At 42.5% G+C, this 24,442-nt stretch overlaps 2 protein-coding genes across 2 annotated transcripts in view; both read right to left on the reverse strand.

Moving 5' to 3' along the window:
• LOC125011207 (SPRY domain-containing SOCS box protein 4-like) overlaps positions 1-5,507 on the reverse strand; it is a 62,382-nt gene extending 56,875 nt beyond the window's left edge. The window contains exon 1 of the mRNA XM_047590295.1: positions 5,190-5,507. The gene's annotated coding sequence lies outside the window, so the exon portion shown is untranslated. The remainder of the gene's footprint in view (positions 1-5,189) is intronic.
• A 1,628-nt stretch (positions 5,508-7,135) lies between these two features.
• On the reverse strand, positions 7,136-23,911 carry slc25a36a (solute carrier family 25 member 36a). The gene is made up of 7 exons (XM_047588990.1): positions 23,459-23,911; positions 21,397-21,561; positions 17,499-17,576; positions 15,338-15,438; positions 10,544-10,610; positions 10,120-10,409; positions 7,136-10,025 (listed from the first exon to the last, which is right to left on the reverse strand). The coding sequence occupies exons 1-7, from the start codon at positions 23,497-23,499 to the stop codon at positions 9,832-9,834; spliced, it is 936 nt and encodes a 311-aa protein (XP_047444946.1). The 5' UTR covers positions 23,500-23,911; the 3' UTR covers positions 7,136-9,831.
• Positions 23,912-24,442: the final 531 nt, after the last annotated feature.

The following is a 24,442-nucleotide window of genomic DNA, read 5'->3' on the forward strand; positions in this document are numbered from 1 at the left end:
TTTGGTTGGGTTCGCCACAAGTATTTTATCACCGGGCTCATCCCATTCCTTTGACGCCGGAGACAAATCTGATACCACGTCTAGTATTAGTGTGAATATAGTGTTTGGTCTATTCTTGTCTTTTTAAGTAAACTTTCAGAAAAGCCAGAACAGATTCCTGTTACAAACCGAGTGTGAGACGATATGTGAGAACACATCCAGGCACTTTAAGTCTCTGACAGGAACCTTTGTTTCCTTATTAGCAAAACAAAGTATCGCCTCGCATCCAAGCAGACGTGAGTAAGTAGTATGGTGTCACTCCACTGCATTTTTGCCACAAATAACTGAAGCGTTGTTTTTTTTCCCGCTCTAGCCAAAACAAGCAGATGCGTGTTTTACATTCCAGGATGACTCAATTGATTTTATCCTCCTGGAAAAGGTATAAGATTGTATCATGGAAGCCATGAAATCACAGGCAGGCTGTAGAATGAAGTCACCGATCTAGAGCTGATTGTCCCAACACAGACACACAATGATGCTGAACTGATAAACATGGACCATAAAAAGAAACATTTCAGTACCGAGGAGACACAAACACAAGGACACAGAATCACCTTAAACTGACAAATGAGCAAGAGCATGGCATCTCAGACACTGCTGTCATTTATATGCAAATGAGCTCACCGCTACTCTCCTCCATGCAGCCCTATTTACTCTCCAGAAACTAAAAGATAGAGCAAACTTCCGATCAGACCCGACAAGGCGTCAGACAAGAGGATTGAGAGCGACGGGAAGCCAAACGATGCGTTACGAGACGGTGCAGGATGAGGTGAAATGAGCTAAGATGACGGGGTTTATGAGGACCCGGCGTTAAGTGGGACCAAGGTCGGTTTATCACAACACTAATGATTTCATGTTCCCTGTTGTCTCCCCAAGGGCTCCAACTGCTGGCTTGTCAGGCCGCGTTCCCTGAGAGGAGGCCTTTGATTAACGGCCTCGCTGCCGCAATCTCTCCTAAACAAACTGACGCATATCACACAGGATGACAACAAGATGACAGGCAGTCTCGTCCTCACCCTGATAAACCGATGAGCAAGCTAAAACACCAGGAGCAGTGCACGCAACCACTGGTTTTAGGGAATGTGTGACAAGCTAAATTCATCTCTGCCATTCATTGCACTGACAGGAACCAGGAGGAAATATGCCCATTTGCTGTAAAGTGCATCTTTACTCAAGTTATCCTGTCACTGTAATGGCCTCAGTGAGTCAACAGTCCATCGACGGGCCAAAAAAAACTTCCGCACACACACACACACGCACACAATTGAGTGTGTGCACACATAGTGGCTGTACACTACATTTAAACACTAAGCACCTGTCAAGGGCAAGAGGTACACATCATCTTCCTGTTTGTTTCTCACTGCAGCAGCTAATGTCATTGACTTTGGAGTGCAGCGGCGCATGAGAGTGCAGTTTTTCTTGAGTGACATCTGATTGTTGAAGTATATGACGGAGGCTGTGTGTGTGTGTGTGTGTGTGTGTGTGTGTGTGTGTGTGTGTGTGTGTGTGTGTGTGTGTGTGTCTGAGTGCGTCTTCAAGCTTTTTTGTAAGCTTAGCAGTCTATTGCTGACTTAACAAAAGGCTGGTGAACGTACATCTATTCCCACTCCATCTGCCAGTGCATAATACAAACAGACAGACATCAGACACATCACCCTCTGTATGCTGAGTTTCAACTTCTGCCGTCTGGAGGTACACCTTCCCTAGGAGGGCCTGTACTCAAATGTTAAGCCCCGTCCACAGTAACATGGCTTCATCCTAGTATTTAATAATTCTCCACCCTAAATGTTTCCAGGCTGAACATAAAAATATTGCTACTGTACAGACAAAGCCGGCATCAACGATGATGTCGCAGCATCTCGCTCCAAGCTTCCTAGCAGCGTGGTGAATCTGGTTGTATAGGAACCAAAGGTGTTTCCATCTGGAACTCTGTGTCGTATATCAATCAACTGTATCAGTCGCTCCTGTTAGTCATCGCCTTGTCTCAAAGCTGAGATTAATTCAGAACTTGACACCCGCCCACCAAAAGTCACTTTACACCGATCAGGCATAACATTATGACCGCCTTCCTAATAAAACAGTTATGGCTCACCAGAGAATGGACATGGGTCTTCTGTAAACCGCTTTAACCCTTTAAAGCCTGGACGTATACGTTAAAGCACACGTTTTTTGAATTACCGTAATGCACAGTCGTTTGCCCTATTGACTGGGAAGTTGTGCTTTTGTCTGGAAGACCTTCATGACATATCAAGGATATAACTAACTTCGTTTTTTAACAACACATTCCTCCAAACAACTCTCTCTTCCTGGGTGTCCCTGGTCTTGCGTCCCTCGCTGACCTGTAGCCCACAGCAGCGGTGCGTCATAATTACCGTAATGGCAGCTTCTCAGAAAGTGCAACTTCCCAGTGTTCAGGCACACTTTGAATTTTGTCCATCTGTGAGTTGCGGTAATTCAAATACCGGAAACTTTTTGTTATGCGCAGCCGAATATTCAGATCTTAAGTGTTAAAGCAGGTGACTAAAAATACAGTCAAAATTAGCAGGGGTGCCCACATTTTTGCATAAAACTGCCAACTGTCAGACACGCAAAACACCAGTGTGACATTATGCCCGCACTTGCCAGAAATGTGACTGCGGGCATCGAGAGCACGGCTATTTGTATTCTGCGCTGTGATCTATTTTTCACATTGATTTAGTCTAATTTGAGGCTTCACAGGTTCACATCTTTGAGTCTGCTTCCTGTAAGAGGCCGCTTCCTGTGGCACTCTGCTGTGGTACACAACAAACACAGTGGGACGGTTGTGGAAATAAAGTAATTAAAAATAATGATGGCTGATGGAAAGCAGCTCACACTGACTGCAAAATGCTTTCCGTCTTGTCACCAAATAGCACTATGAGTGTCAGTGAATGAGCGGCACAGTGACATACTGGGCGCTGAGCAGAATGTAGATGAGCAATATGTCCAACAAGCGGCAAAAATGGACCGAAAATCCGATTTAACATTCTCTGCAGTGGCCAAGTTGCTGATTAATTGATGGGAAATATGACTGAGTCAACTCCTAGGCTGGTGCAGGTTTAGCGATTTGCCCTAAAAGTCTTCCCACTTCTGCATCACTGCATCTAAATTAGTGCTCTGACATTACTGGCACCCTTAGGAACGAGGATTACTCCGACGGGATTCAGACAGAATATCCAATATTTGAATCCGGAGAGTTTTACCACTCCATACATAATGCCAGTCAGTATCTGTTTAGTTTAAAGAGCAGTGACAGAGCGTGATAAGGCGCAGCTGAGTTAGAAATCCTTATCTGGGCTACGGGCTGAATCCCATCTGCCTCTCTCCTCAGACTGACTCATAACACAGCTTATTAGTCCCTCTGGATGGATAAAGGGGAGATTTAAAAAATAGGAGGAGGAAAGAAGGAAATAAAGACGGAAAGGGAACAGATTAGGGGGTAGAGGGATGAATGAGCAAAGCAGGAGAGATAAAAATTTAAAGGATGCACAACAGGGCTAAAAAAAAAAAAAATAAAGAGTTATCAGTTTTCTGAAATGGAGTACATCTGCTTAAAGAATTAGAAATCTAAATTTCAAGTCTAAACCCAGAGGGCCACTGGGGGAGTATAGACTTTACATTACATCCTTGTGTGAGATTCATGGTCCCAAAAGTGCAACTTCATTTCGTGGCACCTCAACTGCTGAACTCCTGAACGATGTGTGACAATACCGCGATGTCGATGTGGCTTGCCACAAATAAGCGCACACCGAGGTGTGTCCGCGTTTTCCGTGCTCATCGGGGTAGCCCACCTCGCCGCCAGATTAATAGCTGTTAATCTGACAGCAGCTGGCGGCTAGCAGGGCCTTCCTCTGAAAAAAACAAATGATGTGATGTATCCGGGCCCCCCGTCTAACAGACAGCCGAAGTGTCTAATATGGTGAAGTTGAGAGCAGCCAAAGTGTGTTCTCTGCAAAGATGAAGTGTCTGTCGGGCTGAAGGAGCAGGAAGGGACAGCAGGCGGGAGTCGGGGACAGTAATTCTGGAGGTGGACGTTACGGGAAGAGCTGTGAAGGCAGAAGAAACGGGACACACTGCCAGAGGATGAGGGCGAACAAAAGAGACGCAGGCGGTGAATAGAGATGCTGGGGAACAGCCTGGTCTCCCGTAGTGACTGGCTGGTCAGATCCAGCAGACAGATAAATGACCCCCTGTCACCATTACAATGCTCCGTCCCCTCCTCCTACTCCATCTCTCTATCCTTCCATCTCGCCCCTTCCACTCCACCCCCTTCCCTTATTTCGACAGGTCATAAATCAACACACATCACTACACACACAAACACTTTTTTTTTTTTTTTGCCTATTATGGCAGTAAAACACAGGTGCGTCTGCTCCCGTCTGGTTCCCATTCCTCTCATACTCCACCTCCATCTACCTTTTTCTCCTCCCCTCCCTGCTCTTACCATCTGCTCTCCATCTTCCGTGTCCTTGTCACCCAACCCATCTGGGTTTAGTAAATGTCAAGGTGTAGCCAGACAGAGAACTGATCATCCTCCAGAACAGAAACTACAACTAGAGAGAGCAACACCTACAAGTCTCAGCAAGAAGATCCTTCCTGTTTTGGTTTTTGTTTTTTAGTTTTTTTTTTTTTTTCAATGTCGGTCATTAGAACTGAATCACTCTGAAACAATAGCCAGTTTAAAAAAAATAACTTCTCACTCACTCACACACATATACAGTCATCGCTGTAGAAATACAGTTATTATTCAGTCAACCTTTCCATCCCTGTACTTTTACGTGACAGATGAGGTGTCATACGTGGGACAAGCACAGAAATGTCAAAATGCACACACATATTCAGGTAATGAGTCTGAATATAAAAGTATTTCTGATGCAAGCTGTAGAAACTTTACCACGCCACGATTTTAGCAGCTACCTACAAAGTAACAACGGTGTGACAGGTATAAAAAGAAAAAAGAAAAAAAAAAAGAAATCTACTAGAGTTTGAAAGTGGACTGGAGAAACTATTTTTATTTCCGTGCTAGAAAACACAGCACCATGCTCTCCTGTCTGCTGCCACTGACTACACAACAACCCGCAGATCCAATTCCTGCGGGCTGCTCATCCGGTGTAAACACAAGAGACACTCACCGAACACAAAGTCAACTCGTCTCCAAACGCTACTTTTCTCCGAGGAGCTCTCGGCGGGGCCAGGAGAACCGGGGCCTCTCCTCTTCTTTTCCGTTGTTGACAACAACGTTATTCCGGCGCTGTTACAAGTGTTGCAGCGATGTAGCTGACGGCTTCTTTGTTGCAGTAAACAGCGGCTCGACACATCCAGGCAGCCAGGGACCCGACGCTGAGTGTCCATTTACTCCGCAGAGCGAACGCTGATTGGTCGCGTCCGCCACAACGCAGCATTCTGCCCTGATGTGATTGGTTCATGATCTGTTGGTGCCTTCACTGGTGCTCGTATACTTTGCCTCCCCATGGCGCCTATTCATAAAAAGGTGCAAAAATGATTGCTATATAACTATAATTACCACTGATCAAAAATATGAATCTTAATAACGACATATATTTCTTGTTTCTTATACTACGACCATTCTTAAACTTCTTATTATGTTGTTATTTAGCTGACAACATTTCTATTTAACTCGACTGTAAATCTTTTTATTGTACATGATGAACTTTTTTGTGTTTTATGGTCTAATCTTTTATTAGTAGTGTGTTATACTATTTATTAAGTTCTTACTTTTGAAACGTGATCTTTCAAATTAATGTTTGGTCTGTGGACTACACTTTCTTTATGTGCTCTTGGTTATATATCAAAGGTCAACTGACTGTTCCCTGACACAGCTGGATGTGTAACTTATTTTAATATGTCTACACGCAGCTACTGCAACCCATGAAGACATTGGGGAGACACGTGTACTACTTCAAGCTATTTACGTGCTTATTAAATGGCAAAATTGGCCAACTGTATATGATGTTCAGTTGAGGGCACTCACATTTTTCCCCCCAGATATATTTCAGATTGTGCGTAGGCCACTTGTGAAATTTTGGCAAGTTCACCAAAAACTCATTGCCATTCCCAAAAGTGATCTTTTCCCCTACTCTCTACAAATTTGCTAATACAAAATAATTCCGACAGCAAGTGAAGGTATCGTCACGCCTCATGCTGTAAGTGTTGTGTTCTTGTGTACATCTTGGATTGTGGTTTCCATCTGAATGTTTATTACTAAACTAATCAGCGGGCTGCTAATTGGAAGTCAATTGAGATGTATAACCGCGAGAGGCAGTGAGGTGGCTGCATGTTGACATCTGCACATCACGCCGTTTTGTGTAAATAGAGAAGAGCTGATTGATTTACATCCACTAGGGGTAGAGGCCATGTACGAATTTTGCGAACTGCTGCACTACAAAATCAATACAAACTAATGTGTTATGGCCATTCTTAATATGGCTGTACTTCCAGTCACTGCATCATGTATGATGATAGATTGTCCCAATATTAATGTGTCCGCATTTATCGATCATTTCTGCTGAGAGCATTAGCCTGCTCAAAATAGAGAAATAATAAATGATTGTTTACTTATTCACATGGGGACTAAGGGTTTACGGCTTCTCTATGACGTACAACCAAAATCATGGGAATTATGTGAATACAACTTGTGCTCGCAATTCTTTAAGAAGGAATTTGGCTCCCCCTTGCGGTGTCAAGAGGTAAATGCAACCAATTCATGACATTAATCTTAAAGCCTCATATAATTAGATTCTTGAACATTTCCATAATAACACTGACTCATATTATTGGAGATGATTTAAATCAAATATTTATTCATATCCCTTTTCCTTTGCTGTACTTTGGGCTGTTAATATAAAATACATATGATAGATTCATTCATTATTCATTAGGAATAGGTAAATTATATAAATGATACCTTAGAAAGAATGAGAAATGATTTAACATGTCATTCAAAGTAAGAATTTTTTACCCTAACTTCCTAACAACCGTGTAGCCTCTCTGTAGCTCTCACATCAACAAGCACAACATATTTCTGCAACAGTGGCAATAAATAAATACAAAAAGCTGATTCAATTTTAGTTGCAAATAGTTTATTTACTTTTGTGTTTAAAAAAAAAAAAGAAACAAAACAAACACATTAATGACTGAGACGGTTTCACTGAGGCCTGCATCAAGCTGCATCCTTCCCAAGTTTACAGGGTAAAGACACTGAATTGCATACTGACACGGAAATGAGAGGTAAAAAATACATATATAGACTCTATAAAGTGAGATTTCTTTTTCCTCATTGTCCAGTTGCCTGTTCATGTCACATTTGGGTTATTCGGACCTCAGTTATTACTGCAACAGAGCAAAACATAAGAAGCTATTAGTGTTTTCCAGGAAAACATAAATTTTAAAATGAGTCAGCATATTTTTTTTTTTTTTTTTTTTTTTTTTGCACAGCAGCAGGTTGGGTTAGCGACGCGTCAATGGAGACTGAAAAAAATCAATCAACTATAACAAGCTACAACACATCAGTTGGCCTCTCAAAAATAATACCGCGGGGGAAATGAGAGCGTTCAAGAACATCATGTACCAATACATGCGATTTTTTGAACATGGAAACAGCCTTTATGCGCGTCAGTTGAAATCGCACACGTTTTTAATGTCACGTAAGGATGATGTCTCGTTATTGGATAATTAAAAGCATAAATGTTTTCAAGGGAAATTTTACGCCTGGCTGCAAAATGTATGCCAAATTTTCACCGAAACTTTGCAGACATTCAAGGGACACATTTACATTTTCTTCCCATAACCCGTCTACAATAAAAGATCGCCTTAACAATTTCAGGACTTGTGACATTTTCTAAGTGGCCGTGATAATGTTTACAGTGTCACAGAAAGATGATTCCAGTTCATGAACTCTCTCATTTAAACACCTCTCTCGTAAGATTCAGAACAAGTTGCTGGGAGAACTAAAATGAATCAGGCATGGAAAAAAAAAACGATGTAAACACCCCAAATGATGCGAAACACTTTTTTTTTTTTGTTATGAACATGGTAAAACGACTAACCTACGTCTTCAATGCGTTTATATTAGCACATGTTTGCATGGCAGCTTACAGCAACACACAAACGGAAAGAGAATTGCACAAAAACAATCATTTGCAGATGCAAACTACAGACCATGATCATAAATGGGTTTAAAGAAAAAGAAAACAAAAAAAAAAACAGATATGCATATACAGTATCTATATTATATACAAACATTTGGACATCCCTCACAGCTACTGAGAACTCTAAACTGTACAATATATCTGCTGTAAGAACAGTTGCGCAAAATACCATTTTGATATACAGTAATACTTTTTGTTCTTTTACACTGTACAAGTTTAAACTGTCCACACAAGAAAATGCAAAGCACAAGCCCCCAAAAGGCCACAAAAGTGCATGTTATCAGGTCAGTTGGAAGCCACTGGAAGGAAAACAAGCAGCATGGGAGCGGGAAGGACAGCTCCCAGCACCGCACGGGAGCTTCTCCGCGCTCCAAACCACAGTGTCTTGCAAGATTAATAGTTAGTGGAGGGAAATCTGGAGTAGATATTTATTATACATGCAGGCACACATGACTACGCACACACGCACGCACACAAATTCTTGAATACAGACCATTCACATCGTTGAACACGCACACGTACAGTCACTCTCACACACAAACAGCCCAATTGCGAGATAAAACTCCTTCAATCTTCTCCCACTCCAACACTCTCCCGTGCGTTATATTCAAGTAGCATCGCTCTGTTAGAAGATACTTGGTACCTTTTGGACAGTCACACACTTCACATCTTAGATTCACATCTTCAGTTTTAACAGTGTCATCAAACACTAAAGGCCGACTTCAGCCTAACCACGTCGCCGGAGGAATATGGTTAGGTTTTTTTTTTTTTTTTTAATGTAATGAACAGTGGCTAGTGTCTGGGGCGTGTGCTTGAGTGACCGATCATCAAGTTCATTTGCTGTGTTTCATTGTATTTGGCCGGAGAGTTCACTGCCGAGCTTCAGGCCGCCGCCTGCGGTGCTCAGAGGAGAATGCTTCAGGACACTCTTTTTGTAGTGCAAAGGTGGGTGGTGACTTAAAAAGTCCTAAAAATGCAACTTCCTTCCGACGTTCCACGTTAAAAGAACATTTTTTTTAAACTTCTAGTCAGTACAAACGTGCAGTAGTCTCACAGCACTGAAGCATGTGCGGGCTAATACTGACAACAGTGCCAGGTAGAGAGTATCCGATTATTAAAATTGACCCACGTTTAATTTTCATCTGTACTCAAGTTCAGTTGCCTACAAGCATTCTCCTCCCACAGTATTGATAAAAGGGTAAAATCAGTTCTTTTTCATTCTAAACTTTAAGCCAATGATGCTAACTCACCCCCCTCTGTTAAGGTCATTGCTTAAAGTCTTACACTTTTGTTCCTTCCTCCAGGCACATGACCCCTTCTGTGAAATGTGGCAACCTCTTATTTCTGTCCCGCAGCCCGACAAAGTGAACTGTAGGGCGTGGTGCTGATATGGTACCAAAAAGCTGTCACTCCTTCATCTTTTTTTTTTTTGTTTGTTTGTTTTTGTCCATTTGTCGTATTCTGGTCCACTATCATAGTATCTTGGGGTTTTCCTTTGGTCTTCATTTTGACTTTTCATACCCATTGCTCCAAGCCAGCGGGCATCCTTCTCAGTCATTTGCCAACCGTCTCCTTCATCAAAGAGAAAGGAGAAGTTCCCGGCGGGCTAACGGCCGAGCAGGTAGACCACCACCTCGTAGGTGCACATCATGATGGCAGTGTTGGGGATCTGTCTAACGAGGTGGGTGGTGAGGCCGCGGTAAAGCGCCCGGTATCCCTCCTCCTTGGGCACTGTCAACAGAGTCTGGAAGAAGGAGCGGTACTTGCTCCCTTCTTCTCGTAGCCGCGTGCGGATCACCTCTGCGATTTGAGAGTAAAGAAAGAGAACTGTTAAAACGAAAAGCAAGATCAAATTGGACGGAAATGAATGAAGGCGACTGGGACGGGAGGTTACCATGAGGGTAGGCGATGGAGGTGGCGCACGTCTTGGAGGTGGCCGCCGCGAGCATCATGCCCACAAAGTCTGAGGCGTCCTTGACGCTCTCCTCCTCATCGTCCATGCTGGCGTGGGCCTTGGACTCCAGCAGTTTGCGTTTGATGCTTTCGTAGATGACAAAATGGATAACGGTCTCAGAGATGCCAGCATAGGAGGCTGACATGCCTCTGTAGAAACCTCGCAGGCCGTCCATCTGGTACACCCGCCGCACGCACTCAAAGGCATTCATACGCCTCTCTCCTCGGTTCCTGCCACCAAACAGAGACTTTTAATCAGAATCCAGTAACAGTGTCGTTTCATTCTCATTACCGTCACAAGAAGCCATGTAAACACGCCTCACTACGGCTTCTAGACTCGTCTCCACTAGTTTAAAGTCCCTCACCTGGCGTCCAGCTGCAGGCGGGTCTTGATCAGCCAGATGGGATTGGTGGCCGTGATCGCGGTGAACCCTGGAAATTCAGAAGAGGTGAGAGGTTCAGACAGAGGCAGAGACGTTCGGAAGAACACATTCAAATTAGCTTAATATTAATATTTCTATACTGCACAAGAACAGTGAGAAAGCACTTCACGCAACAGGATCAACTGGCTTAACTTTAATTTCTTTGTCCAATTTCAATTCTTACACAAAGTGACAGAATTATTGAGACGACGTGTTTATTAATTAAATCCAAATTTGAAGCATCCCTCACTGAGTTACAGGCAGAAACATGCTCCTCCGCGTGCACACATTGATCCTCTCCATGTGAAATGCTGCTTGGGTGCATGTAAACCTAACAACTCTCCGCCTGAAGTGAAGTCTCTTAGCTAACAGCAGCGCATGACGCCAGCAGCTTTAAGCTACGGCTGCTTAACTTATGAATCTATTTCATCATCTTGTAAAATGTCTAATGCTAGTGTAAACGCCAGGAAACGAGGCCAAGCAGCGAATTCATTTCAGGCCCTAAGTCTGGCTCTTTTAAATGCTAATGAGAGATACTGGGATTCTAATGAAGATCCAGTTACGAAATGAGCTCATCTTTTTTTTTTTTAAGTCTTTACATTTGTTTTTGAAATACACACACATAAACTACAGGCCATTTTTACAAATGCCACTGCACAAATTCAAGTCACAATAGAAGCCCTAGCATCAAACGCCTCTTTCTGTGACGGTTGGACTAATCAGCACACATGCTGACATGTTAGTCTTTATTCTAATTACATGGCATTAGATGAACCAGCGGTGAACTGGTCAGAAACTACGGAGCAGCTGTAGGTCTAGAACGTATGGTGCTTGCGCAGGCAAGCGTAACAGTGTGTTCAATTATTAACTAAAGTGTGAAGTCTCCAGGAGGGAATTAAGTTCGGGACTTTATGACCTAATAGCTGTGAGTACCCATGTTTCACTGAGTGTCTGTCTTCACACAGACAATTAACTGGAAACAGGGACCTATAAACAGTTATGTCCCTGACAAAGCATTAAGTATATATATACAAAATACTGTGTAGGTGTGCTCATTAATGCAGGTAGTACCTTTTTACATTGCGTTTGTGTATTAGAATAATACACAGTAATGTAAAACCTGCCGTGACTCATACAAAGCTTATTAATATGCACTTTGTATCATTACAAAAATCACACAAAGCCTCTTTAAAAGTCTCTGGTAAAATCATGTGCCATAGAGAATCAAATAAAACATGGCCATTAGCACAAAACAGCTAACACCAGGGCAAGTCTACCAAGAGACCTCAGTCACATCTAGGGTATCACTGCAACAGACCTATGTTAAGGCAACTGCGTGAAAAAGAAAGGATTACACAGGGCTCTTGGAGAGAAGAAGAGAAGAACGAAAAGAGGAAGAAGAAAAAAAGAGGGAAGTAGAATGAAGTAGCGTCTATGGCGTGTACTCACGAGGGAGGGGCAAAGCTCCTCCAGCTCCTCCCCGCTGCAGCTAGTAGCCTGCAGATATGGGGGGCTCAGATGGCGGGGGTGTCCCACCCAATCACGCAGGGGTGAAAGCTTTACAGTAAAGCCCTAAAATAGACACAGGCTTTTCTGTACCACAGTCACACACAAGCAGCAGTCACATCCACCCCCAAACCCGACCAACCGCCCGCCCCATCAAGTAGATGGAGAAGAGATGGAGGGGAAGGACTGACCCCACCCCCTCCATCTTTCCCCAAACTACAACCCCCGGCTCTGTAAATTAGATGGGGTCTCATCCCATCTAATTTACACTTATGTGCTTAAATTGTCTGGATTTTAAACTTTTAACTTTCACTTTGTTCCCTCTTGTGTAAAGTAGGCAACCTAATCCAAAAACCCCAGCTCTGTCTCACGAGAGCGAGGAAAAACACAAGAACTGATACAAAGGCAGATAAAACTGAGGATGTATTCTTCATAATCATTGTGCCACTGGTATCTATTCATGTCCCACATATTAGAGATAGAGGGAGATCCCCCAATGAACTAAGTCTGGAGATAAAAACGAGGCAGGAGGAAATGCTAACCTTGCCGTTTTGTGTGAAAGAGATGAAGAGATTGGTGATGATGAAATGAAATGAAACAATAAGGTGGAGGAATGAATTTCTAAATATACAAGACAAGTTCTTTTGAACAGCTGCTTTTGCGCCACTATACTGTGAATAATTATGGTTAAAATGATGGTTCATAATCGTGCAAAGTGCAGTGGAAGGGCCTGTTTAGTCAGCAATTTAAGCGTTTCTAAAACTTCTTTCTTATTCATTTAATCCTAAATTATTCTATTTTCAAAATTAGATTAACAGGATAAACGGTGTCCATAAATAAGGACGTGGACATTTGCTTCAAGAGAAAACAAACTCGTTTACAAAATGTATTTCTCTATCTAGTGCTGCAAATGCAAGTAGCACAAGAGGCACAAGAGGTAACCTTAGTTGGTAATGAGAGCACTTGTAGCCGTCTTGATGCACGAAGCCCATCCAGATACTGTACAGGCTTCGTTCCTGCTCTGAGCTGAAACCGTAAAGAGCAGCATTTGCATTTTGACATGTTGCTACAAGCTGTGATCCTACAGCACAGTCCCACAATTCCTGTGAAACTTATACAGAGTAGTTTGACCTAGATTCTGTATCATGCTTTAGATTAACTACTGCGAGGGAAAACAAGTCTAAGTGAAGGAGTGGGACTCGTTCTCCGAGTGGGGAGGTCGTAAAAGGCAGTGACTCATTACTCGGAGCGAGCTTCAGCATAAACATTAGCTGTATAGTTACTGGTGTTTTTAGTACTGACGCCACAATCTTAGGTCTAAAGTTAATGGTATAAACTGGTCAGTGTTGATCATCTTGGGGAGACTATAGTTAAACTGTGCAGTTCATCTGTTAATCAGTTACTTTCCAACAGTAACTAATGAGCTCAGGCTGTTTTATGTAGAAAGTTGTACGTAACTGCGGTGCTGATGAAGGAATGTGTGACACACGATGAAACAACACCAATCTCAGTGACCGAAAACGTAACTAAAGTAGCATTATGCTGTGTTTTGGTTTGCCCACCGGCATCAATAACCCGCCTCTGCCTTCAGTGCGTCCACGCTCAAATAAATATTTGAGCACCGACAGGGTTAAACTTCCACTAAACTCAACTAATTTAACAAAAGGACAAGAGGCAATAGTGGCGTGGAAATAGCACCAGTCTTGATTGTTGCTGGTTCCCCTTGAAAAGAAGCACTAATGGTGTTGATGGATGACGACAATGAAACACACCAAGTGCAACCTTCTGTGACGGTGACAAGGTTAGCATTTCTTTTGTGCTGACAGCAAAACAAATTGTGTGTCATTGCCTTACCTTTGCTATAGTGATAGAACAAGCTAAGGGGAGAGGGGAGGTGTGTGTCGACACTAAGCAATAATAATAAAAATAAAATAAAAATAAAAAAATCATGAGAGCCTAACACCACAAACCAGCAGCAAACATGTTGCCGTAAGAAATGGTAATATCATTACAAATGAATAACCATTATGAACTGTTTAAATATTGATAAATATCACCTTGGTTTTTCATCATACCAGTGTAAAGAAATGGGGTGCTACCTGACGTGTCCGCCCGAGTGCCTGGGGCCCCGGTTGACCTTTGGGGGCCGTGTTTTCTTCTCTATACACACAGAGCAAAGAAGGGGGGCCCACACCACACTGTTTAAGTAACAACTGGGATGTTAAACCATTTACTGGAGAGGCCTCATAATGAAAGAATACAAAAAAAAAGAGGAAAGAAGGGAAATGAGGGAAAATAATAATAATGGACGACATGGGGGTACAATGGGGCTGGGAGAAGAGGAAAGCACAACCTAAACTCTGAGGACCTTCACGTTTTAGCGTCTCGTGGAGCAGCCGAGAATACATACAGAGCGTTCGCTGCACAAATGGCAGCAACGGGGCAGTGGAGCCTATGGTTGTCTGTGTGTTGATGCTCCTCTGAGTTTAGTGCCTCCTATCACAGTGGTGATATGAGGATTTGCCTCCTTGACTATCTGTGGACTGTCAAGGCCACCACGGACAGACTTAAGTGCGACTTATCGGAGCTGATTAGTGTATCTACAGAAAGGCAATGTTTGGAGAAAAGCATCTGAGAGTTAGTAATAAAGATAAGGTATGTAAATAAAGGCAAATAGGGAGATAAATTCTTTGAAATACTGCAGTAAGTACAGTATTTGCAGCATGTCTCGTGGCTAGGTTTCAGAGTACACATGGGTCGACAATCAAGGTCATCTTGATCCCGAGAGTCTTAAATTGTGCTTTCTGATAAATCTTCTTGTTTATATTTGTTATTTCTATACATGAAACAGCTAGCCTACGCATGACAGATATCATTAGCTAGCTTTAGCATGCTTCAGGTCTAGGGGATGGGTAGTGTCTGGGGTAATTGAGAGAATAAATTATGAGAAGGTAGAGAAAATGAAGAACTATCTAATGAAAACAAAATTAACTATTTTTAGCATGTATTTATAGATATAGATATATATAGAGAGAGAGAGAGATCAATAAAACCCATCAGTGAGATACACTGCCCAGGCAGACTGACAGACAGACAGGAATATAGAGAAAACAGACGGATAAAACAGACAGACACAGATAAAGCCAACGGACACAGTGACCGACAGACAGACAGACAGACAGACAGACAGACAGACAGACAGAAGGATGGGGGAGAAGGAGCCATCATTACCTGCCAGCCCAGCAGACACCATGTGCACCTGGGTGGAGTCTGGCTCCAGCACTCCATTCAGCTTCTCCTTGGCTGTTGAATACGCCGCAAAGTAGATCGCTCTGCAGCCAAAAAACACCACAACAAAGGAAAAGAGGGGAAAACGTCAGCTAAAACAGTCAAGAAAGAAGAAAAAAAATGACACATGATGATGCATTTAGGGATTAAATGCGAAACGTGACCGCAAGTTAAACACATTAAAGATAAAACCGCTACTTCAGCTGCATTAAAATGTAATTTTGCCTAAACTGCACAGTGGGAAATGAGACGGAGCTAGGCCCGGCTAATATGCCACGTAAAAGGAAACCACTCAGAGCAGTTCATCTGTCTGCGTGGGTGGGCGTCATGCTTTAGCGGCAGATTTATCTCCCATGTTTCAAGCTGCTCTTCACTCAATAAAATCATAGGATTTATTCAACGAGTGGAATTAAATCCAGCGACTTCCTGTCTCACCGCCCTCATTCTGAACTGGAGCTGGAACTGCACGCGCGCCGCTATGCAGATGAATTTATCCGAGGGGATCTGCAACTCTCATATGAGACGAATGGAGTTGGTGGTGCACGCTGCCCTCGCATGACTTGTGTGTGCGCTGCTAATGACTGCCAGCAGCATGCCTAGCAGAGCATGCTCTCATCAAGATGTTTTTTTTTTTTTTTTCTGCTGTTGTTTTCCAGTAGCAGAGTGCGGTTTCCTAATTATAACAGGAAAGAATAACTCTGTGGCCCAGCAACCAAGACCTCATTTGTATATATGCATGCCTGGAAATGTTCCGAATATGCATGTCTGGAAAGGTTGCATGCCTTGCTGCGATACACCTGTACTGAACTGTAGTGATGAATTTGACTGCTCATGACTCCCTAATTTGGTAAGAAGCAGTTTTTATCCAGTCTATAAATACACTGGCATTTCATCCTATGTGCCAATTCCTGCGTGCACTTTTCTTATGCTATTTTGTTAGCATTATGTAAATATCATAAATAACAAGACCAAAACGATGAAATAAAACCAAATAAAATTATGTAAAAACCAGTGTATCATGCATTCCTCACATTATGTAGCAGTGGAACTAAAAAAACGTCTTTGTTTTAATAATTCAATTATTTTAAAAGGTGATATAAAGCTTAATATTGTGAAGGATTATGGTTAAAATGCTCCATTAAACCGCACATAAGACTAGGAGATCATCAGGTTCACCCCTTATGTAACAATATCCTCCTATAGCACATCCGCACGCCAACTCCATTACCATACAGCTCGACCATAAGACTAACACACGCACACACACAATCTCAAGGGCATGTTTCACCCCTCTGACAGTCTGATCAGACAACTTATACAATGGCCCGAAAGATTTCTGAATTAACAGTGACCCATTGGTCGGAGCTCTGAGAACAGAGAAGATTGTGGAAAATTGTGGCTCAGACGTCACAACAAACAAACAGGAGAAAAATGTCCTTGGTCATGTGAAACAGCAGTAGCTAAGGAGAGCAGCACAACTCAGGCAGGAGGATTAGAAACAAACGCGACTACCTCAAAACAGAACCTCCATTGTGACGATATCAACAGCAACTGTCACATGATGAATGTGTCACAGCTGACCAGCGTCTGCTGCAGCTATTTCATTCTGATTCAGATCGACTGAGAACAAGCTGTGACGTAACCCTGCTCCGATAAGCTAAGAATCAAGGACCCCACTCATTTCCACTCAGATTTAAAAAGCACAGATTTACATTGAACATTCGTCTGCGTGTTTATGGCCTGTGATAATTTCTGATGACATAAGACCTGACCTGAGTCAACACGAATATCAACCTAAGTGGATCTAGTGACAAAGACATTCCTCAGCAAAAATGTGGCACCGGGTTCGATGTAACGCGTGAAGCAAATGCAGGCCGCGGCACAGCTGATAAGATTGTTCTGACTGAACTGAATCCGTTTCAGATTGCGATGACCTAGTCTGCTGTTTTGGTTACAATGGGCAAGATGCCTTTTTTCTTTTCCTCCACACCACGTGACGTTTCTGTACACGTGTAGGCTGTTGCTTAAGACATCACGAGGGTCAAGGTAATCAGGAGCAGCCATGCAACACACCCAGCTCAATGTATAGAATAGGTTTACATACCTGGAAGGTGCCACGCCTACAAGGTTTGGACCCAGTCCTCTGAAGAGTGAGCGGGGTCCCTCCCTCTCTATAATTAACCTGCAAAAATAGCAGATGCAAAGAAAATGGTCAATCAATTGGAATAAAAAGGAAGAATAAAATACTCTGTAATGTACCGGCTTTTATTGGGTAGGGATATATACATACACATATACAAGGAATTTGTTCTCTGCATTTAAATGTATCCAAGTGAGCACACATGGGGCCGTTTTAAGGGTTAGGTGCCTTCCTCAATGGAGCTTTAAGTTTGTTACATACATAAATGAATTCTCGCTCCTAAGGCCACTTTTCCCACTCCCATTTCTGACCAATCACTGAAGAGTCGCCGCATGTGACATGAGAAAAAAGTTCTGCCCGTTTCATGCGTTGAGAAAAAGCAGCGAGAACATGAGATCATTTTGTTCTCGCAGCCCGATGAGTGAGAACAAACTTGTCGGAGTACATAACAGCCTTTAGCCACAGTTGTAGAGGGACTCTGAACCAGTGGCCCTACAACGACCAGGCCACCTCTCTAAACAATACCTCCTTAAAACATACCACATGTTATCACCTGACTGACTGGTGAAGAACTCGTCAGGAACGCTGCTCATGTTCACTCACAATTATGAATCTACCAAAGATCTGGTAGATTCAGCAGGCTTTAAGTTTATTAAAACTTCTTAACAAAAATATTTCTAACTTCTTCTAGCTTTCACGTCAAGAGTTACATTGGACGATTACCACGGTTCTTAGTTTCAAAACCCCTTTCTCTGCATTTTGACTTACGCACCAGGTAAAGAGCAGCATTTTTTGTAGTCACAGTGTTGAGAATAATATGTTCTCTCAACAAAAAAAAATGGTTGCCTGCAGTGTGATTAGCGATGTTTATGGGGTAGTTCCATGGGAAACAGAAATGAAGTTGCAGGGCCCACGCAGCACAGTAGACTTTTATTACTCTTTCTTCGTAGCTAATTTTATAGGCAATAACGTAGCCCGAAGTAGATGGACCAAGTAAGTCAGAAATTCCTGGGGATACTGCCAGGGCACAATGACACTGAACACAGTCTGACATTCAACACTGAGCCCAAAATAAATTAAACGACAGGTGCGTTCGCTCCGATGGCGTTTATGGTGGCGCTATCGTGCGGGTTTTCCTGTTGTCATCCAAGTTCAATGAGTGTTCATCTGTCCCCAATCTAACCCAGTAACCCATTTATGAAGGAGCTTATAGCTCACCTCCAGTTGCTTCACGTTTTCACTGATGCTGTGATACAAAGTACAGTCAAAGAAAAGAAGTCATCCTGGAAAAGGTAAATATGAGGCTTACAAAGTGGTTGAAAAGTTCTTTAGGCCATATAAACAAATGGCTGTTTAAGGTTGATGAAAACTGCACGATACTGGCTCCTGTGCTATTTAAAAACAATACATAATGTTTGTGGCTTTCTGCCCTGGTTGCAGTTTTAGTAATACTTAACTCAAAAGTGATTCACAGAATGTGATAAGTAAGTGTCTAAAGTTGACTAGATGACGCACAGAGCTTAGAGAGAAAGCGTTTTCTGCAGTCAGAGAATTCAAATCATTTGTTAACATAAGCTGCAATGAAATGGATCCTGGACTGCACCTCACCGCATGTTGACCCACTTTAGACTTTTTTTCCCCACTCTTTTCTTGCCATACTCCGTGTAATAGTGGTGTCCCATTTCTGCTAGTGGCTGATTGTATCAACGACAACACGAGAAGTCGGTTTTATGTCAACAAAAGCCCAATGTTGAGGGCAAAACAATGACCAGAATAACTGCACGCTCGCAAATTTAAATCCTAAACTCAGTTTAGTTTTAATTTGACTAAGAAAACAGGAAAAAAACTCACTATTTAAAAACAACCACTGCATATACACATATGAGGGTTATTTATGAAAAAAACACAAGGTTAGTATTTTATCTGCATATCCTGCCAAATCTGGGGTTTGCATTAAAAGGTATTTTAAGATTAGTCATTTGAGATTCTTAGTTTGCAAAAACATTATTAATGCAAGCATTGGGGGCAGTGGAAAATTCCACACACAGCAGCTTGTGCATTATGCAATGTGTCTAACGCTGTGTGACATGCTCTGTGACAGTCATGGAAGTAGCTCGCCTAGAGGACGACAGCAGAGCCCGATAGTGAAGCTTTGCTCAATATTTACTTGAATACTGTTAATCCTTCAGTAATCGACGATTATTACGTGCATCCACAGAGACCAGCTTCCAGTAGATTCCAGAATCAAACAACAGAACCAGAGTTGAATTCCCCTACTTTCTCACTTCCTATCAAGTTACCCAGAAGGGGAATTAAATATAGTTTTGCAATAAGGGGAACAAATTATTGTGTATTTCTGGCACTGTGTACCTTGTAGATATTTGGAGGCCAACAGCTGGAAGGTCAAAATGAGTCCTACATTATTCACTTTGTCCATCAATGGCAATGATAATCAAACACGAACTGTTTCTCTGTTACGTTGCTCAAGTGTTTTCTCTGCAGATCTGGCTGCACTCTACAGCTGAAATAAGTGGTGCATTAAAATTCATCGGGATTCCCCGAAACCTACTCGAAAGGTTAGGTTCAGCTTTCCTGCAAACAATATGTCCAGTTATCGTTAGCCTGCCAGCTTCCAGTCGGCTCAGCACGTACCCAGGTGGGTTGCACAAAAGGCCAAATGCTTACTCAATTCACTATCAGTGCTGTTGTGCCATTTTAAGAACTATTTTAGGTCTTTTACAAATGACCTTTACAGTAAAAAAAAAATAATAATAATAATGACTATTCTCTAAAGGTGTACAGACTGATAGAAGAAATGCAGTCTGGTCTTGACCACACCGTATATTCCTTATTAAGAAGCGTAACCTGAGATTCATTCCAAACTCGCAGTACGATCGCAGAGACAGAAAGCGGTTCACGCACACAAATCTGTTTCACTATAACTATGGATTTGCCAAGTGTGAAGACATGAATGTTTACTGTCACAACAAACACGGTGCAGGCATCATATCTTGGATAGAGGGATTAAAATAGTTTTGCCCCAATTTGTGCTGCAGATTTGCATCAGTTTTCTTTTATTTGAGCAAATAAAATTGTAATCAAATCTGTATATAAATGCACACTTTGATAAGTTAATACTTGCATCTGGAAAAGATACTGCTGAAGTCGTAATACCAAAAAATCCTTTGAAACCTCCACGCTTTAACACAGGCACACCATTTAATACACACTGATCAGGCATAACATCATGATAATATGTTGTTATTAATATAATAATGTGAAGGTCTCCCTTGTGCATCCAAAACAGTTGTGACTCATCAGAGATATGGACATGGGCCTTCTGAGGGTGTCCTGTGGTAACAATATAATGTTGTTAGCGGGGGGTCTTTGGGTCCTACGGGTTGAGGGGAGGGCCCTTTGTGGATCATCCCACAGACACTTGATCAGTTTGGGATCTAGTGAATTTGGAGACCAAGTCAACACCTTGTGATGTTTCTCATGTTATTTACGTTTTTGTATGGGTGCCTGTGTTGGGCTGCATTCTGCTGGGGATGGGTGGGGTGTCTGGTGTAGGTGGATGATTCATGGCTAAGTAACATCAGGTCCAAAAGTTTCCCAGCAGAACATAAAATTGTCACAAGATGGTCAATGTTGTTTACTTCTCCTGTAAGTGGTCTTAATGTTGTGGCTGATTGGTGTATATTTCCCAGATCGATGCATTTGTTACAATCAAATTAAGATTTGCTCTAAACACACTGCCCTCTGTCCCTGTAGTAAGCAGAAACGAATCTTCCCTTTTGAACACATCTCAATAAAGCAACATTAAGTTAGCAAAATGAGCAGTTATTATGATTGTCCTTACTTGAGACAGTGCAGAGGCCCTGGTGGTGCAACACGCGCAACGCTGGCCCCATTGACAGTGCTGAGCTGGACTTCAGAGATGTACAGGGTGATGGAAGAAGACTGTAGTCTGGTCTTTACCACTTCAAGAGGACAGGTCAAAATAGCACCAACCGTACCACCACATCTAGGGAAGGAATAATGAAGATGAGGAGAGAGGTTTCAGAAACACAGGATATGGCAAGACAGACAGGATGTGGAGCATGTTCAGCAAACGTTTGCTATGGGACTGTAAGTATAAGAGGTCTGACTATGGTTGTGAAAATACTGAGAAACCATGTTATCACAGCTGCCAGTCTTATTTTTAAACTATCCTCAAATACTAATCACTAGTAACATAATATGTTATTCCCTTCGGCTCCAGAATTATCTTTAAGCAGGGGCACATCCACACACCATGACCTGGTGTTGTGATATCCAAGAAGGGAAAACTAACAACAGGTTTCATGACGAGTTCAGAGGAAACTAACTACAGGTTGGTGTGACTGTAACACTTTGCAGACTTTTGCCACTTGAGAAGGCGAGAATGTGCTATCAAGACTGTTGTTTAGCTAATCACTGAACTCAAGACACTGAGAAAAAGAAGAAAATCGTGACTCCTCACAAGAGACCTGAGGTAACGTGAACCTTAATGTGAACATTAATCCATCCACTTCCAATCAACGTGACTGTCTGAAAACATGATCCACCCATCTCAATAAATGCTACTATAGTTCATTGTCAATTACCGGGCGATACATGAATATCTTGCTTTCAGCAAACTCTTTCCACTTCGACTCACAAACCTTCACAATCAAGCCATTACACTGGGGAGTGCTATTTAGCTATGATAGTGGCAAATCATAAGATTTTGCGTACTAGCTACTAACCTCCTATGGTACATGCTGACATCCCGAGAGTGAAGTCTTCTTGCTGCAATCACTAACAGCTATATTTACCTTTCAAAAGACCGACCCACATTCATGCTCGCAGGCAGTGGTGACCCTTGGCCTACTTTCTGGGCTATGCTTACTCCTGTGTGTCTCTGCTGTGGGAGGCAGCACTACGCTGAGGCCTCTGACTCTGTTTTTTGTTTTTAAGCTGTTTTGGGGAAAACCAAATAAGATTCTGCCCATTCAAGATAGCAATATGCCTTGAAAGTTTATCCGTTTTTTTAAATCCCTGACGAGAGAGATAACAGGGGAACTGCGGTGTGACGAGATTACCATTTGAATGGCAATAGTTTAGGTGCTGAGGATAAAAGGAAAGGTATCAGACACAGAGAAACAATGCATTAAATTCAAGGCAGACACAGCGGGCCAATAAACTATTAAATTGTATGTTTGTGTTTACATTGTCTTTGATGAACAACTTGTTAGGCCTGTTTGCAAAAGCAGCAGATCAGCAAAAGCAGCAGATCAGTTGAATTTTACTAGCTCAAGCATGGTTTTGCAGGGTTTGGGCAGTTGTTCAACACAGAAAAACTATTTTACAAATACTAACAGATGGCTTCTCTGTAGGATAATAAATCATGTTTCTCATGATTCACCTACGCAACGTGTGTTATATTAGCTGTAATACCAACATCTAACATCTGAACATGATTCATGAATGCACTAACAAGCATCTGAATTTACATGGCCACAAGTCATCCAGAGAGCAGCGGAAATGAACGTCAGACGCCATCAAAATAAATGCGTACCGCGAGTAGAAACCGCCGATATCAGTACGAATTAAAATACATTAATATAAGGAGACATACTCAGTGGTATCGCTGAAATCACACTCAAACTGGGACGTAATCTCTGATATCTGAATGGTAATACTTTCGCATCGCTTGTTTTATTCTGAAGGGTTATTCGGAGGTTTTGCGCAACTGTTTATAGCTTCTTACGTGACAAACGTGCACAAAAACGGTCCTTTTAAGCTAGTTAGCTAGATAAACTAGACGATGATTGCTATTTCTAATTTTTTTGACTCGACATTTGAAAGCAAGCCCCACGTATATATTACATATATAAATAAAAAATAACTGAGTGACTTACCCTCCAGCAAACAAATGAACCAGTGTGTCCCTTTGGCTCATTATTTAGCATGCCCTGCCAAGCAGCTCGTCTCGGGCTGCGGCAGAGGTTCAAACACGGCCTCGGCTCCCAACCCTTCCTTCTCTTTGATTTCTGCAGAGGATGCGCTCGTCGGTGGATAAACGACGTCGATGGCTGAACCAGCGGCGGGGAGAGACTCTGGTGATTCAGACTGCAGTGGGCCGACAAACCCCCTCTGTCTCTCTCAGCTTGCCCAGGTTCCCCTTTGACACAGATGTCCTCTGTAACACCGGAGAGATCCGATCTCGGCGGAGAGAATGTTGGCAGTAGGAAATCTCAGGTCCAACAAGCGGTTTTATGGCACGCTCGCGGCTTTGACTTGATTATCTTTCCTTGATTGATCGCAATGCTGCAGCGCAAAGGAAGGAGACAGAGCTCATAGTATTTACTGTACAACCATAGGCTGGGAAGGGGCGCCGCTATTGGTCAGGCAGCCAGGGACGTCACTTCGTTTCCGCCCTGATCATGCACTGTTCACATGTTCCCCATTTGAATGAATCAGAGATCAGAGCTTCACTGGACGAGCTATGTTTATAAATGCAGCCCTTCAAGCCTGTTAAGGTTCGATCTTGAAGTGTTTGGAGATATTTGTATTCTTTCGTTATAGCTGTCCCACTGAAATCCTTAAAAACCAACATAAAAACACCTACCGTGTAAAGGTAAAACATTCAACTAATGAAAACACAAAAGGCTGTAGTATTCCTATGCTATCTCCCAGTAAACTTGACAGTTTCCTCAGGCATATGTCTATCAATTTGGGCCCATTTGCATGACAGGTGATAGTGGCACTGACTCTTATTTCTTCTATACTTTAATAGCGATGGCACACTGGATGGTCATGACATTTCATGGCACTCGATGGCACACTCGATGGCACACTGGATTTTCATGACATTTCTCAGTGCATCCGTCTTCATTCTGGGT

The sequence above is a fragment of the Mugil cephalus genome, chromosome 7 (genome assembly GCF_022458985.1).
Source record: "Mugil cephalus isolate CIBA_MC_2020 chromosome 7, CIBA_Mcephalus_1.1, whole genome shotgun sequence".
In the NCBI taxonomy this organism is placed as follows: domain Eukaryota; kingdom Metazoa; phylum Chordata; class Actinopteri; order Mugiliformes; family Mugilidae; genus Mugil; species Mugil cephalus.